The 17,394-nt window shown below is 51.2% G+C and overlaps 1 protein-coding gene across 3 annotated transcripts in view; it reads right to left on the bottom strand.

Annotated features, from left to right (window-relative positions):
• Positions 1-17,394, bottom strand: part of ADA2 (adenosine deaminase 2) — a 27,002-nt gene extending 9,608 nt beyond the window's left edge. Inside the window, exons 1-4 of one of the 3 annotated variants that reach the window (XM_082350502.1) lie at positions 17,249-17,394; positions 14,505-14,825; positions 12,654-12,879; positions 11,323-11,533 (exon numbers count right to left, since the gene is read on the bottom strand). In XM_082350502.1, coding sequence (XP_082206628.1) covers positions 11,323-11,533; positions 12,654-12,879; positions 14,505-14,817 — 750 coding nt within the window. In that variant the 5' untranslated portion in view covers positions 14,818-14,825; positions 17,249-17,394. Of the gene's footprint in view, positions 1-11,322; positions 11,534-12,653; positions 12,880-14,504; positions 14,865-15,939; positions 17,211-17,248 lie in introns of those variants that run through there. The other 2 variants (XM_082350503.1, XM_082350501.1) reach the window with 2 other exon arrangements.

The raw sequence follows: 17,394 nt of genomic DNA, 5'->3' as shown, positions 1-17,394 counted from the left end.
GTTGGGTCTTCGTTGCTGCGCGCGAGCTTTCTGTAGTTGTGGTGAGCGGGGGCTACTCTTTGTTGTGGTGCACGGGCTTCTCATTGCGGTGGCTTCTCTTGTTGCAGAGCATGGGCTCTAGGTGCATGGGCTTCAGTAGTTGTGGCATGCAGGCTCAGTAGCTGTGGCTCGCAGGCTCTAGAGCGCAGGCTCAGTAGTTGTGGCACACGGGCTTAGTTGTCCTGTGGCATGTGGGATCTTCCCGGACCAGGGCTCGAACCCGTGTCCCCTGCATTGGCAGGTGGATTCTTAACCACTGCACCACCAGGGAAGTCCCCAAAGGATTTTTTAAAAGAATGCTTTTCCTGTTACTGATCAAGGCATTCTGTTAGAATCTTCAAATCTTTGATACTGTACTCCAGCAGTTCTCAAAGGATAGTCAGGGAGCCACTGAGGGTCCCCTAGACTTTTGCAAAGTCTACAGATTCAAAACTGTCTTCATAAAAATGTTGAGATGTTTTCTTTTTCACTCTAATTCTCTCAGAGTGTACAGAATTTTCCAGAAGCTGCATCATATATGGCAATATTGCTCTGACACAAAATAGATGGTGTAATTGTGTAGGCTTGTGCTTTGAAAATTTCTCAGTTTTAGTTTCTAATACTGGTTATGTTATACAGGATATAGTAGATATAATCCACATAAACAAAAGCCCTTTAGGATCCTCAAAGATTTTGTGAGTAAAAGTTTGAGAACCATTGTATTAACTCAACCCAAAATTATTAGCTGACGTCATCTTGGCATTACCCACCTGATTTGCAGAAGGGAAGGACAGAATTCTGCCCCGTGCCTTGACTGCTCCGTCATTACGAGTCACCTGTCCAGACACCCCAACCAGGTCGCAGATCCCTGAGAGAGGGGTCCATGTCGCTTGACCTTCCCACCTCCTCTCCTAGGACCAGAGGAGGACCTCCAGAAACAAGCTTTAACCTAAGAAGAGTGCTGTCTACTTGCACCTTTTTCTTTTCTTTTCTTTTTTTTTTTTTTAGTTCCCCAACCCAGGATCGAAAATGCACCCCCTGTAGTGGAAGCGCGACTGGACCACCAGGGAAATCCCTACTTGCAGCTTTAAAAATACTAAGACAGGACTTACTGTACAGCACAGGGAACTATACTCAATTCCTTGTAATAACCTATAATGGAAAAGAATCTGAAAAGGAATAGATACATATATATGTGTGTAACTGAATCACTTTGCTGTACATCTGAAACTAATACAACATTGTAAACCAACTATACTTCAATTAAAAAAAAAAAGTGCTGGGTCTTTCCTAGCGGTCCAGTGGTTAGGACTCCGCACTTCCACTGCAGAGGGCGTGGGGTCCATCCCTGGTTGGGGAACTAATCCTGCCTGCTGCACGGTGTGGCCAAAAAAAAAAAAAAAAAAAACCTAAGCCCCATGCGGCACGTTTTTAGGGGATGGATGGATAGATGGATGTTGGAGGGGCACAGGAGACAAAAGAAAGAAACTTAAGTATATAGATCAACACATGACATTCTGCCTAAAGGAAGATCCCTGGCAGGTTAATGGAGTCTGCATGGATACACAAAAGGTGCCACGGAGGCCTGATGGGGCTGCACTCAGGGTGGTTCCCACTCATGGATTCTGTCCGCGGTCCCACTGCTAGTTCCCGTGGCACGGAGAGCCACAAGGGCAGACACTGAAGCCGCATCCAGAGCATTTCCTGGTCTTCTGGCGCCCCAGTAAGTCTCCCCTGGGGCTGCCCAGGCCCCGAGCTCATGCCCCTCTGGCCTCCAGCCTCTGCCCAAGAAACTGCAGCCTTGATGGGAGCACCAAGGTGGGAATCTGAATGCTCCCACTTCCAGGAGTGGAGACCCTTTCCAGGGTGAGACCTGCAGCCCCTCACAGCCGCACTGGTGCAGTTAAAACAGGCTCTGAAGCCAAGCCTCAGAGGAAAGTTCTCAGCTGGTTTGGGGTTGTGGTCAGCCTTCTGGGTTCAGGCTCCAGTGAGATACAATATATTCCAAACCAATCATACCTCAGAGGCTTGTTGCAAGGATCAAATGAGTTAATATTTGTAAAGCACTCAGAAATGATAACTAGGTCATATGGTAGTTCTATTTTTAAAAATAAATTTATTTTATTTATTTATTTTTGGCTGCATTGGGTCTTTGTTGTGCACGGGCTTTCTCTAGTTGCAGCGAGTGGGGGCTACTCTTGGTTGTGGTGTGCGGGCTTCTCTTGTTGCAGAGCACGGGCTCTAGGTGCGTGGGCTTCAGTAGTTGTGGCACTCGGGCTCAGTAGTTGTGGCTCAGGCTTAGCTGCTCCACGGCATGTGGGATCTTCCCAGACCAGGGCTCGAACCCATGTCCCCTGCATTGGCAGGCGGATTCTTAACCACTGTGCCACCATGGAAGTCCCTATTTTTAGTTTTTTAAAGAACCTCCATATTGTTCTCCATAATAACACAGCACTCCCACAACTGGGCATATACCCTGAGAAAACCACAATTCGAAAAGATACATGCACACCAATGTTCATTGCAGCTCTATTTACAATAGCCAGGACATGGAAGCAACTTAAATGTCCATCGACAGATGAATGAATAAAGAAGATGTAGGGGCTTCCCTGGTGGCGCAGTGGTTGAGAATCTGCCTGCCAATGCAGGGGACACGGGTTCGAGCCCTGGTCTGGGAAGATCCCATATGCCGCGGAGCAACTGGGCCCGTGAGCCACAGCTGCTGAGCCTGCGCGTCTGGAGCCTGTGCTCTGCAATAGGAGAGGCCGCGATAGTGAGAGGCCCGCGCACCGCGATGAAGAGTGGCCCCCGCTTGCCGCAGCTAGAGAAAGCCCTCGCATAGAAACGAAGACCCAACGCAGCCAAAAATAAATAAATAAATAAATAAATAAGTTTAAAAAAAAAAAAAAGAAGATGTAGTACGTATGTACAATGGAATATTACTCAGCCATGAAAAGGAACAAAATTGGGTCATTTGTAGAGACATGGATGAACCTAGAGTCTGTCATACAGAGTGAAGTTAAGTCAGAAGGAGAAAAACTAATATCGTATATTAACACATATATGTGGAATCTAGAAAAACGGTACAGATGAACCTATTTGCAGGGCAGGAATAGAGGCGCAGACATAGAGAACGGATGTGTGGACACAGTGGGGGAAGGGGGGGTGGGATGAACTGGGAGATTAGGTTTGACATACATACACCACCACATGTAAAAGAGATAGCTAGTGGGCACCTGCTGTATAGCACAGGGAGCTCAGCTTGGTGCTCTGTGGGGACCTAGATGGGGGTGGGTGGGAGGGAGGTCCAAGAGGGAGGGGATATGTGTATACCTATAGCTGATTCACTTCGTTGTGCAGCAGAAACTAACACAACGTTGTAAAGCAACTATACCCCAATAAAATAAAAAAAAGAAATAACTAGTAACACAGTGTTGTTATTAGCAACCTATCACCAGATGCAGAAAAACAACTCAAATCTGCAGATGTCCTAGGTAGATGAGTTACCATCTAAGAATGTAACAATCTGTAAGTGCAAGAAGGGGTCTGTCATTCATCTAAGGCTCAGTGGTACAAAAGCGGCTATGTCCCTATAATAAGCCCCCTTGGATTAAAAACACATTGGACTCAATTTAAATGATCTCAAATCTTACAGTTTACTTGAGGCAGTGTAAATTTGTGGGGAAGTTATTCAAACTACATACTACTTTCATAAACTAGTATGAGATTACAAATTCCCGTTGTCTATGATATTATGGAATTAAAGAATTTGAAGCTGAAGGAACAGAAAGGAAATTTGGGGGCAGTGTTGCTCAAGGTCACACAATTAGTTTGTGTCAGACCAGAAACTAGGACTCAGAAGCTCTAATTCCGAATGCAACCAGCTTTCACTTCTAGAGCCTGATTCACTTAAAAAGCATTAACTGAGCTTCTACTACGTGCCAGGCATATGCCAAGAGCTTTCCATCAATCTCATTTAATTCTCAAAACTGCACCGTTAGGTAGGTCTTATTTTACAGATGAGGATTCTGAGGCTCCCTGGCTGGAGTGGGGGGCTGGGGGTCGGCGGCGACGCGGTGGAGGGGCGCTGTCTCAACGTCTCCAACCACCCGGTGAGGAGAAAATGCCTGGATCCCACCCCGGATTAATGAAATCAGATTCTCTGGGGGTAGAACCTGGTTTTTTAAACTCGCCCAGGTGATTCTCATGTATAATGTACCTCTAGGCTGAAGATCTACCGTTTTTGTCGATTTCACAGCCTTGTTAAGAGCACAGTCACAGCGTAACGTAGTAGGAAAGTGCTGCCGTCAGGACTCTGCAGAGCAACACCAATGACGTAAAACACGGGTCACCGGAGCAAAAAGCCAGGTGGAGTTCCTAATGAAGAACTCTGCTAAGAATCCAGGACGAAACCCTGGGAGTGGGTAGGGGGAGCGCTAGGACCGCTGGTTACACAAGCGACAGCATCCAAGAAGCCGTCCGCGAACGACCATCCTGAGCTCCCTCGGCCCCCGACGTGTCCCCCCCCAAGACCGCCCACGGGTAAATGCCAGCTGGGCTAGCTCCTGTGCATAATCCCCCTGGGAGCTCCTCTCGGACGGCTGGCCCGACCCAGTCTGAGTCTCCGATTCCGGCCGAGGGGGCGGGGATGGGGCCCAGGAGATCAGACCCGCCTAGCAACTGTTGCTACGGGTGAGTGGCCTTTGTGATGGAGCATTAGTGACACAATAGGAGGCTGGGCAGTGGGATAGTCCATCAACATCATCCCAGGCCCTGAATTAGCCCCACAGGCAAGGAGGGGGAGGCAGGGGGCTCAGAAAAGAATTCCAGGGCAGACGTTTTTAGTTGTTAATGTGTTGATGGCTCCCCTACTCTGGCTAAGGGGGCATTAGGCAAAGACTCTGGACTGCAAGGGCCCTTTGTTCCAGGGTCAGACCAGAGCAAACAGCAAATCCCATCCCCCTCAGTCTCCACCCCAGCCCAAATCCCAGCCGCCCTCCACCTTCAAGGAATCCTGGCTGGGTGCCGGAGTGGGTGGGGAGAGAGGCTAGCTGGGCAGGTCTCCAGCGCAGACCCCAGAGCCAAGTGTCCCCAAGGGGCGTGGGGAGGGGGGAGGGGGAGAGGAAGCAAGGTCCAATTCCTTGCAGCGTCCCCAAATACCTCCCCTGGGGCTCAGGCCCTCTCTCCGCACCCCTCTCCCTCCTCTCCCCTTCCCCCTAAGGAGCCCAAGGCCCCTCCCCAAGGGGAGGCCTCACTCCCACTCCCCACTCTGCGAAAGCTGCCAGGATGTGCCCACAGGAAGCGACACCCCCAGGCCGGAAGCCCATCGGGGAGCTCCTTTTGAGATGCATGTAGCCCCACAGGGCTTCTCAAAGCCCAGCACCCCGGCCCCTGTCCCGTCCCTACTTACTGCCCACATGGCCTGGGTCAGGCTCTTTGACCTTTCCGAGCCTCAGTTTCCACATCTGCAAAGTGCAGGTTGTGAGGCTCGAAGGAGACGATGCAGATAAAGTGCTTTGAAAAGGTCTTAAAGTGTGGCCTGGGTCAGATCATCTGCATTGGAACCACGGGGCGCGGGGGACAGGGGTGTTTGGCTAGTTAACTTGGCAGCTTCCTAGCCCAACCCAAGACCCAAGATTTGGGACCCTGGGAGGTTGGGGTCCAAAGAGCACCTCCAAATTAGTCCCATGTACACCTACCACCCCTAAGCGTGATGATCACCCCTGGAGCCTCTGGAGGACTCTGCCGGGTCTGAAATGACTCACAGTCATGTCTCTAGCTGGGAAACCAGGGCTGACATACACACAGGTGCTGGGAATAAACAGGGATTCAAGGAGAGGAAGCCAGTCCCAAGAAGGTGGGGGTGGTGGTGGAGGCAGGGCTTAAACCAGACTCCAGAGGAGGATGGGCTTAGGGGGCGGGGCCCAGGCTGGGCGAAGGAAGGGATTTCAGGCCAAACAGGGGACTAAGGGGCTCTGGGAGATGCACCGTCCTCCACCCTACACGGGCTAGTCCAGGGCCAGCTCATCTCTTTCCGAAATTCTTCTCTTAGTAGAAGGGGGACTGGACCCTCTCTTTTCTTTTGAAAGGATCGTTTGTACCCAGGACTTATTGACTCTGCTCACAAGGCTGACGAAGTCTCTCCTGGGGGCCAAGGTCAGGCCCACTCCCACTTCCCAAGAATCAGAAATAGGTATGCAGGTCTGTGCTCAGCGTTAAACCGGCAAACAATCACCAGATCCTGGTGGAGATGCACACCCTCACCTGGGCCGACCTCGAGGAGGTGTGAACATATCCCGGGAAAAGGGGGTCATCCAGGATGCACAGGAGAGTGGAGACCTGGAAGCGGGGGAAAGGGGGCCCTGACTCAGGACGGGAAGGACGGGTTCTCAGGGCTGGAGCAGCCTCCACGACAGGGTCCCTCGACCCTTCAAGTCAAACTAGGGTAATAGAGTCAGTTTAGGGATCCCACCCAGGATTTAAAAATTAGACTCTGAATGCAAAAATATCAGATAGTTTGGCTTCAGGAGAAGTTAAGATTTGCCTTCAATCCAAGGCAATAGAAATAAAAACAAAAATAGACAGATGGGACCTAATCAAACTTAACAAGCTTTTGCACAGCAAAGGAAACCATAAAAAAAACAAAAAGACAACATACGGAATGGGAGAAAATATTTGCAAATGATGCAACTGACAAAGGCTTAATCTCCAAAGTATACAAACAGCTCATGCAGCTCAACAACAAAAAAACAAACAACCCAATCAAAAATGGGCAGATCTTAATAGACATTTCTCCAAAGAAGACATACAGGTGGCCAGTAGGCACATGAAGAGATGCTCAACATCACTAATTATTAGAGAAATGCAAATCAAAACTATGAGGAACCACCTCACACCAGTTAGAATGGTCATATTAAAAAGTCTACAAATAACAAATGCTGGAGAGGGCGTGGAGAAAAGGGAACACTCCTCCACTGTTGGTGGGAATGTATGTTGGTGCAGCTACTATGGAGAACAGTATGGAGGTTCCTCAGAAAACTAAAAATAGAACTACCATATGATCCAGCAATCCCACTCCTGGGCATATACCCGGACAAAACTATAATTCAAAAAGATACATGCACCCCTATGGTCATAGCAGCACTATTCACAATAGCCAAAGCATGGAAATAACCTAAATGTCCATCAACAGATGAATGGATAAAGATGTGGTACATATATACAATGGAATATGAGTCATAAAAAGAATGAAATAATGCCATTTGCAGCAACATGGATGCAACTAGAGATGATCATACTAAGTGAAGTAAGTCAGAAAGAGAAAGACAAGTACCATATGATATCACTTATCTGTGGAATCTAAAATATGGCACAAATGAACCTACCTACAAAACAGAAACAGACTCACAGACGTAGAGAGCAGACCTGTGGTTGCCATGGTGGGGGTGGGGAGAGGGATGGACGGGGAGTTTGGGGTTGGACTGGGAGATGCAAACTATTACATTTAGAATGGTTAGACAACAAGGTCCTACTGTATAGCACAGGGAAGTATATCCAGTCTCCTGGGATAAACCATAATGGAAAAGAGTATTAAAAAAAGAATGTACATAAATACACTACCATGTGTAAAATAGATAGCTAAAGGGAACTTGCTTAGCACAGGGAGCTCAGCTTGGTCCTCTGTGATGGCCTAGTTGGGTGGGATGGTAGGGGGGAGGTCCAAGAGGGAGGGGATGCGTGTATGTGTATGGCTATGCACTTCACTCTGCGGCAGAAACTAACACAACATTGCAAAGCAGTTATACTCAAAAAAAAAAAAAAAAGAATGTATATATGTGTAAAACAGAGTCACTTTGCTGTACAGCAGAGACTGGCACAACATTGTAAATCAATTATATTTCAATTAAAAAAATAATTTGTCTTCAAGAGAGAATCTACTGACAGGGAAGCATACGTGACTGGTCTGATTGATAATTTTCTCTGAAAACTGCATTTTGACTTTCTTGTGGATACATCTGTCTCTTATGACTTTGGTCAATGTGTGTCAGTCCTCTGGAGCCCTTTTACTTCTGGGTGTACAAACAGTAAAATTTCTGAGCCAATAAAGACTATGGAATATGGTAACAAAACCAAAATAGTGCCACCCTTGAAGTCAGTCCAAATTACTGAGTGTGGCAAGGCCTTGGCACACTCCATAATTTGGATGAAAGGACAGACCAGTTTGGATACTGTCGGGGAAGTGCTCTCAGCTGGACATCACAACCGTTCCCATCAAACACTCCTCAAACATTCCAAGCTTTATAAACCTTGTCTACCCTCACACCCCAGCTCGGCTCCACGAGCGGTTTTGGTGCCACAGCTCCTGGGTCTCCCGCATCGAGGGGTTAGGGGAAGTTCCCTCCACCCTCCTTTGTCAGAGGCCTTGGGTCCCCAGTGCGGAGTCCAGCCCAGGGACCCAGGCCCTCCTGTCAATCTTTAACTTGGTTAATCAGCCTGACTGTTGCCCTTGCGATTGCAGGTCGGCTTATTAGGTGTCACCTCTGCGTCCTGGCCTTTAAATTTCTCCAAACTGGGGGAAAGAGAGAAGACTTGTTTGAGGCCCTTTCATATTGGGTGGGGCTGGCGGGGGGTCCTTTTGGCCCACCCAGCCTTAGGTAGTGCTGTTATCAAAACCTTTGTTTTAATCCCATCAATGTCCATTGTATTCATCCCATTTCTTAATAACCATCTATAGATTCCCACACTGCTGGGACCAGTCCTGTGACTCTCCCCTTAATAACCCTTTACAAATGTCTACCTTGTTGGAAAGAGTCCCAACTTCACCCTTCTTCTCACTCCCTTGTTAATTAATGGACCATTTTTATTAGCATCTGTAAGACCCATGAGGCAAGCTAGGACCCTGAATTCCATACGGCTTCCCAAACCATTTTGTTCGTTTGAGTTAAGGTAAACTTTTGGTCTTAACATTGGTACCAATAAAACAGGTGTTTACAAGGAGAGGTCTCTAAAAAATTTACCAATTTAGAAGTTTTTCCAGTTCAAAGTATCCATCCTCTGGCCATTGACAGTAGGATCTTAATACCAACTCACACCATAAGGCTTTCCGTGGCTTAACCACGGAAAGAGGTGTCGCAGGAGAGTGCAAAGGACACAGCCTCACAAGCTCCAGAAAGTTCGCTCCCAAGGATGGTCTAAGGAAGCAAAGGTGGCCGTGAAGGTTGAGATGACAGAGGCCCCTTGTGGTCGGAGACCCCTTGTGACAAACCCCCGGCAGCCGGCACAGTCGGACAAGGACGCTGGTCGCAAGCCCAGCTGTGGCCTGTGCTTCCGACCAGAGGTGACAGCTAGGAATCCCAGTCTATCCGACTGGCCACCAAATGCCCTGGTGCCTGCGCCTTCCGGACGGCAGGACCAGAGCGAGTTTTCTCACTGGTGCTGAGGCCAAACTCTCAAGACGTAGAACAAGAAAAAAGTAAAACCAATCAGACCAATGGTTTTCCTCCTTATGACACAAAAGACAGAAACACAGAAAAACAGCGACCATCTCTGGGAGGAAAAGGATTCACAAGCCCAGAGCTCTCTTCCAAATTCACTGACCCAGAGGCCCTAAGGCCCAAGAACTAGCTCCACAAACATTTTCTCCTGCTAATCTGATTTTAGAAAAGAGAAAAAGGACTCTTACCACTCCTGTTTCCAAAAGCCCCTGCAGGCAGAGATCCAGGAGACTGACAGGATAAAGATTCTCACCTTCTGCCAGGATCTCTGAGATGCAGGAGCCTGGGGCCAGGGGTGTCCAGCCAGTAAAGTTGAATCCAGCTGCCTAGGCCAACTGGCCAACTGTCGGGGTGTAGGTGGAGACATTTCCATCTACCCTTCGAGGTTCTGGCTGGTCTGAGAATTAAACTGACGTGAGACAGATTAACAGGAGAAAATCCAGCAAAAGTTTAATAACAGCTCTACGTGGGAGAGACCCAGGAAGACTGAGCCACTCACCCAAATGGCTGAAGCCCTCACCTTAAATACCATCTTCAGCTCAAGACAAAAGAGGATGTTGGGGGTAGGGGTTTGGGACTTCAAAGGGGAGGAAGGCAATTCACAGGGTGATAAAAAGCAAGTGTTTGGTAAACACATGTTTGCTGGGCCAGCAGGGACAATGGGACAGAGTGGACTCTGGTGTCCAGGCCCTGAGGAGTCCCCCCACCACACCCGGCCATACTCTCTGCAGAGACTCTGCTTGTGGCTCTACGCTGAGAACAGGCCCTTTAGGTGCTTTTAGGCGCTTAGGGGGAAGGTCAAAGGCTCTTCCTGAGTCTTTTGGGCCTTGACTGTTTCAGCTCGAAATAACCCACATGCCAAAGTGACGTTTTGGGGGCGAGTGTGCTCCCCTACAGCGCAATGCATGTACCCTTGTGAGCCCCCTAAAGGTACTGGAAGAGCCTTCCAGCACCTCGGCTACTCCCTCAACCCCCCAATCCCCACCTCCCCCCAAAAGTCCTCAGGAAAGTCCTCTTCCATACCCACCGGAAGGGTCCTCTCTCGGCAGCACTTGACCCGCCCGGGCTCCTCATGGGACGCCTCCCCCGGCCTGGAGCCCGAGCCACCCCGCTGCCTCCCCCAGCTCAGGTCTGCAAAGCTGAGGTCGGCCCATCTCAGGTACCTGAGACCCCCATCACCCTTTGCTTCTGGCCAACATGCAAGGTCCTAGTGAGCGATTTGTTAATATTTTGACACTTTGGGATACTTTTGGACTCTTCCCAACCTTTTCCTTTTCTTTCTCTTTGACCTTCCTTCCTCCAAGTCAAATCAAATGTCTCTGTTGCCCATAGAAGACCCCGTGCTCCACAGAGAGGGCCCCCAGGAACTCACCAGACCCCACTCTACCTGCAACTAGACCCATTTACCAGATGAAAGGCTCAGCGGGCCTTGCACCAAGGGCATCGTCCTGTGGGACTCACAGTAGCTCATTTTGATAGGAAAGGAGACGGTCAAGGATGGTCTGGGCACGAGGCACTGCCCAGAGTTCAGGGCAGGTGCCCAGGCATCAGCAGGCCCCGTGCGTCTGGGGGGAGCTGGGCCATGGGGATCACGAGGGAAGGGAGGTGACGGGCAGTGAGGGGCACGTGCCCAGTTTTGCAGGGCCAGCCCAGGGCTTCTTGCTCACATGGCCCCCGGAAAGGCACCAGGCCCCTTGGGGGTGAAGCCGGCCCTCAGTCCTGTGCAGCACTAGGGTGGGGAGCCCGTGAAGCCCTACAGGGTGAGAGCAGAGAGTCCAGCCTGAGCAGAGGAGAGCAGAGACGGACTCACCGGGTACAGCATGGCTCTGAGCTCCAGGTAGAGCACGTTGTCCTGGTAGAACTCCTCCAGGCCCTGGGAGATGTAGTCTCGGAATACCGGGGCGTAGCTCACGAGGCCCGCGATCGCGAAGAAGATGGTCTCGAACTTGGCCCAGACCGCATCTTGGTTTGCATAAGTCGCCTGGGGGTTCTCGGTCATCAGAGTGAAATTCCTCAGCAGGCTGTCAGGATACAAAGGGTGGGCAGAGGCTTGCTGCAGGCTGTCACCTCCGGCCTGTAGGACTCCTGCCCAGGCTCCCTGATGGAGGCCCCCCGCCCTGGGACCTCCACGTGCTCCCCAGGAGACACCTGGCAGGATGCTCCCACCAGCCAGGCTCTGCTGTCCCCCTTAGCCTCCTAGCCAGGCCGACCCCACGGAACGGACATCTCAGACCAAGCTCTCCTTGGAGGGTGCTATGCACTGAATTGTGTCCCCAAAATTCATATGCTGAAACCCTAATTCCCAATGTGACTGTGTTTGGAGATGAGGACTTTCAGAAGGTAATTAAGGTTAAATGAGGTCATAAGGGTGGAGCCCTGACCCAGTAGGGCTGGTGTCCAAGACCCCAGGGTCGCACGTACAGTGAGAAGGCGGCCGTCTGCCAGCCCAGGAGAGAGGCCTTGGAGAAACTTGCCCACACCTTGATCTTGGACTTCCAGCTTCCAGAACTGGGAGAAAATACACTTGTATTCTTTAAGCCACCCCGTCTGTGGTATTCCATTGTGGCAGCCCCAGCAAACTCAAGCCCGAGGTCCGATGGAAATAATTGTGGACTTGGCAGTACAGGACACAGGTTACTTCCCTGATTAGCCGTTTACCAGCTGTGTGGCCTTGGGCAGCCTCCTTAAAATGCAGGCTGAGCTGCATTTTCTTACTCATCAAGGAAATACCTCCAGAAAGCCCTCTGTAGATGGTTCTACGATTAGAATAGTTATTGTAATATTTGTATACAAGTCTGTTAGGAAGCTGCCCCATCATGTTTTCAGGCTGTTTCATCCCTCCTGGGCCCTCCTGGCTCCGGGAGCTGGGAATCCCCTTGTCTCCGGCCTTACTGAGGGTCCACACAAGTCCCGTTCGGTGCAGCAGCTGTGTCGCTGGTCAAGTCGGACCAGGAACTTGCTGCGGATGGGATAGGTGTTGAATACCTTGGTGAAGCAAAAGATCCCATAAAGTTAAGAGAAAAAGCCTCCTGACTTTTTTAACGCCAGGTGTTTCTAGAAGAGTCTGTCCCACGGGGACACCGCACACGCCAACCCCACCTGCGCAGGTGCGACACGGGTTCTTCCCGAGCTACCACCCACCTGTGGTCAAACTCGGTGATGTTCGGCAGCCCCTTTCGAAACTTCTCCAGCAAAACCCACTGGGGACATTCTGTTGTGTTCAGGGTGGGGGGAGTCGAGCGAGCAAATCTGAACTGCGGGGTCCCCCTCAGGGTGAGGCAGAAATAGCAGTGGGGCCTGTAGGTGACGTTTCTCACCAGCCAGTCCGCGCTGGCGATGCTGAAGTCGTGGACGTGTAAGGCAGCCCCTGCAGGGAGAGGGGCGGGGGGGGTGAGGCGAGGGCAGCGGGGGCCGGACCCTGGGCTCGGGCCGAGAGCCCAGCAGAGGCGGACGAGAGGGGCGCGGCTTTCTATGGGGCCACATTCCTGGGGACACGGGGCCCTTTCCCTCTGCGGTGGCCTCGTCCCGGGGTGGCCCGGCCTCCCGGCTCCTTGACCCCGTCCCTCACCAGCAGGAGCCCTGGGTGGTCTCATCCAAGAGGCCGCAGGCGGGTTTGCAATCAGAAGGCTGGGCCCCATCTATTGGCTTCCAGCTCCCATGGGGAGCCTGACCTCCAGATGAGTCCTCCGGGCCCAGCGCGGCGTGAGGGGCGTGAGAAGGCCGCCCCCGCCCGCCCACGCCAGCCTGTTCGCCCAGGGTCCCTGAGTCCCCCATCCTGTTCTGCGTCACCCCACACGCGGCCTGCCCACCTCCTGCTTCCCGCCGAGCCCTGCAGCTTCTGGCCTCCTTCAGACCCCACACCGACTCGAGGCTCAGGGTTCACCCCCTCTGCCCTCCTGCTGCGTCTGAGCACCTGGCCTGGACACTGGCCCCTTGGCAGGTGTCCCGCTGTGCGAGTTCTGGCGTGTCCCCTCTCTAAACAGGGAGGCTGCTTTCCCAACCTCACAGTTTTTACATTTTTTAATCTCTATAACACTAAAAAAAAGGTATAGAAAGCTTGCAGCTGCAAGTTACGTGTTCAGGATCATGATTGTTCTACTGTTCACAGCGATGCGTTTATACAGTAGCGTCACCTGCAAATTGGCACTTGCCATCTACCTCTACAAGGATTAAATCATGAGCCGCTGCAGCTGCTGACCTTCGACACCCCCTGAAAGGAGTTCAGGGTGGAGATCAGGAATGAGGCCCTCTGTGCTCTGGGAAAAACTAACAGAGCAGGTCTTCAGATAGATATTTTCAGGAGCTGATTTTATGAGCCCTATTCTTGCATCTCCTCATATTTACAAAAACACTAAGATCCTTCATGGTGACGTCTGCTCCTCGTGACTAGCAGTAACCTTCACGAGACTAGCAGAAACCTTCTGCAGAAAATATGTGCTGGATTGTATATACTCCCCCTTCACCAAAATCACATATATACTGATCTTCCTCCTACCTCTTTGGAGCAGTTTCTCAGAGCTATCTGAAATGCTGTCTCCCGGGCTATAGTCCTCATTTTGCCCCAAATAAAACTGAACTCCCAGCTCTCACATTGTGCATTTTTTTTCCAGGTGACAGTAGCAATGAAGTACTAGAAATGTGTTTATCCAGGACGCATCCTCTTCGGTAACTTAGCCCCTGGAAAGGCTAGAAGAACGTATGCAGGGAGGGATAGGGTTCTTATGGGGGATGACTTCCAGCCCTGCCAGGGATGCCCGGTGACATCCAGGCCCCCTCCCTGCCATCTGTCTGAGGCCGAGTCCCCTCGGAGCCAGGGTTTTGGTTTCAGGGTGGACGGCAGCCACGTGGAACCCCCGCCCCCAGTCCACCAGCAAGGACAAGGGCTCAGGGCCCCAGTGGAGTCTGGGCTCCACTCAGAACAAGAACCACCGGCTCCAATTTAGTACCTCCTATGTCCCCAGGACCCCAGAACCATCCCCTCCAGACCCCTACCTTTTGGCATCTTCTTCAGGATGTTGAACACCGCACTTTTCTCAATGAGGCTCTTGGCTTGGAAGAAGTGCATGCTGGGTGGGATACTCCCCGTCCTCAGGGCCTCCTGCATCTCGGCCTCCTTGAGGGCCCCGAGCCTCTGGTTGGCCAGCTCCTCCTCCTGCTTCAGCACCAGCTGCCCCCCGATCCGCATCATCTTCTCTCTCATCAACAGCCGGTTTCGTGCTTCGTCTCCGGATGTGGCCGAGCAGAAAGAAGACACGGCCACGGCCAGCAGCAGGGTGGGCAGGGCTGGCCGCCCTGACGCGGACATTGGGACGCCTGGAAGAGGAAATCGCTCTGCTGGAGACTTGGGAAGGGGGGAAGCTGCAGGTTTTAGTGTTGAACCTGGACGGCCCTCCTCCCATGCTATACTCAGATGACCAGGAGGCAGCATGTACACGACGCTTCTCCTTCTCTGAGATCCCAGAGAAGAGACCTCTGGGTACAGACAAGGGGGGTTTCCCCACATAAAAGTTCATCACGAGGCCTCCCAAACCAGGGCTTGTCCTCCGCGAGCCCTGCTCACATGCACAGGAAGACACCGAAACCGGATTTTTAGTGTTTCACTTTTAAATATAACCAGAGAGCAGAGGATCACGAGGCTTATGAAGAAAGGCTCCAACATAACAAAGGAACTTAAAAAATAATACAGAGAAGGAACTAGCACAGGAAACGAAAGAAAGTCCAGAAGAACCATAGTTAGTATCTTTACAGAGATGAGAAAAGATATGTGTCCCTAAAATAGGAACAGGGCGGTGTAAAAAATAAACAAAACGAGTTTTTAGAAATTAAAAACATGAATGCTGACATTTAAAACATTGACTAGCAATATTAAAAGATGGAACTGAAGAGAAGCTTTTAGAAATTAGGACAGAAATAAGAGAGAAGAAAATGAGAAGACTATTGGCTCAGGAAATCCAACACCCAAATAACAGACATTTCAGAAGGAAAAAGAAAAAATAGGTGGGAGAAAAAAAGGAAATAAATACTATAAGAAATTGTCCCAGAACTGAAGGCCTGCCCCCCCGCATTGGCAAGACGTGCTAAGCACCCAGCACGGTCACTCAACAGAGACATGTGTTCCTGACATTTCAGAATATTAGCATCAAAGATTCTAGGAGCTTCCAGAGAGCAGCTGACCCAGGTCTCCAGTGAGCGGGAATTTGAGGGAAGAAGGAAGGAACTGCCCTGGTTGGGTCTGCGGGCGGACCCTGACCTGGGCTGACTACTGGTACCACATTTAGGAATTGTTTCTGCACTCATGAGGGTATGATACTTTCTACCAGAAAGAATCAAAACTGTAAATGGGGAGACCCCAGGCCCAGCCCCAAATTAGCACGTCTTGGTGAGACTTTGGGCAAATCACTTCATGACTGTGGGTCTGTTTCCTCACCTGCAAAAAGGGTGAATTGGTTGACATCAGTGGTTCTCAAAGTGTGATACACGTGTCATCCCTGTTCAGGTGGAATAAAAAACTTAAAGCAGTTAATTTAAAGAAAAATGTTAAGTAAATAGAGGTACAGCAATACAACAAAAATGGCAAGTCTGGTCATCATCAGGACACATTGTCCAAGGTCCTTTCCAGGTCTGGCTCTCAATTATTCTAGGTATTTATTCAATGATTTTACCGGACATCAGGGGGAGATTTTCAGAAGGAACCAGATGGCCATCCACTGGGACGGCAGCGTGGCAGGGCTGAACCCTGAACCCGAGAGCTGGGCTTTCGGAGAATCCCTGCCACTTCATCAGGCCCTAAAATCTCTCCTTGGATGACAGTGTTTGCCAAAGCTGAACTCTCCAGGCAGAAGGACAGTGACATGTGCCCCATCCCCATCACGGAGCCACCTAGCCCCCTACCATCCTCCACCAAGGGCCCCGCCCCTTGTCCCCTCTCCCCATGACATTTAACAAGGGCCACCACCCCCAAACGTCCCACTCTGTCCTCTCCAAGGACCCCAGAGCATCTGTGTGCCCAGCACCCGGGGGCTCCTCCCCGCCAGCCAGACCGAAGTGTGTCCAGTGCAGGTCAGGAGCAGCCGGGCCGCGCGGGAGAAGGGGTCATCCCACCCACATAGCCACTTCATGTCCTCCCTCCCTTTTAGAAGAAGACGCGTAGGGGTTTCCCTGGTGGCACAGGGGTTAAGGGTCCGCCTGCCAATGCAAGGGACACGGGTTCGAGCCCTGGTCCGGGAAGATCCCACATGCCGTGGAGCAACTAAGCCCGTGTGCCACAGCTACTGAGCCTGCGCTCTAGAGCCCGCGAGCCACAACTACTGAGATCGCGTGCCGTAATTGCTGAAGCCCATGTGCCTAGAGCCCGTGCTCCACAACAAGAGAAGCCACCGCAACGAGAAGCCCGTGCACCCCAACGAAGAGTAGCCCCCGCCCCCCGCAACTAGAGAAAGCCTGCGCACAGCAACAAAGACCCAACGCAGCCAAAAATAAATAAAATAAAAAATAAATAAATTTCTAAAAAAAAAAAAGAAGGAGGCGCATAAAAGCTCTACAAAAATAGCTTGTTTGCAGACTAAGAAGAAAGGATCTGTGCATCTGTGAGCCTGAGTCATGTCCCCGGGCTGCCCTTCCCCCACCCTACCCCTGGGAGTCACCCCGCGGGCAGGGCCCCCGCCCAGGTGAGTCACCAGTGCCCGCAGCCACCTACACGCCTTGGCCCCGGACCCCACCCAGGAGACCCCAGTTACCTCGGGGCAGCTCCAGAGACCGCGACCGTGGACTCTGTCTCCCCAGCGGCCCGTTGGAAGCCCAGGCTCCCGGCCGTTTCACTTCCCCAAGGGGTTTCACTTCCTTGCAGCCCAGGGAGGGGGGGCTGCCCGCGCGCGCATGTTTC

Source organism: Balaenoptera borealis (genome assembly GCF_965194805.1).
Source record: "Balaenoptera borealis genome assembly, chromosome: 13".
Classification (NCBI taxonomy): domain Eukaryota; kingdom Metazoa; phylum Chordata; class Mammalia; order Artiodactyla; family Balaenopteridae; genus Balaenoptera; species Balaenoptera borealis.
The sequence above is the reverse complement of the archived record's forward strand: the minus strand, read 5'-3'. Positions and strand labels throughout refer to the sequence as shown.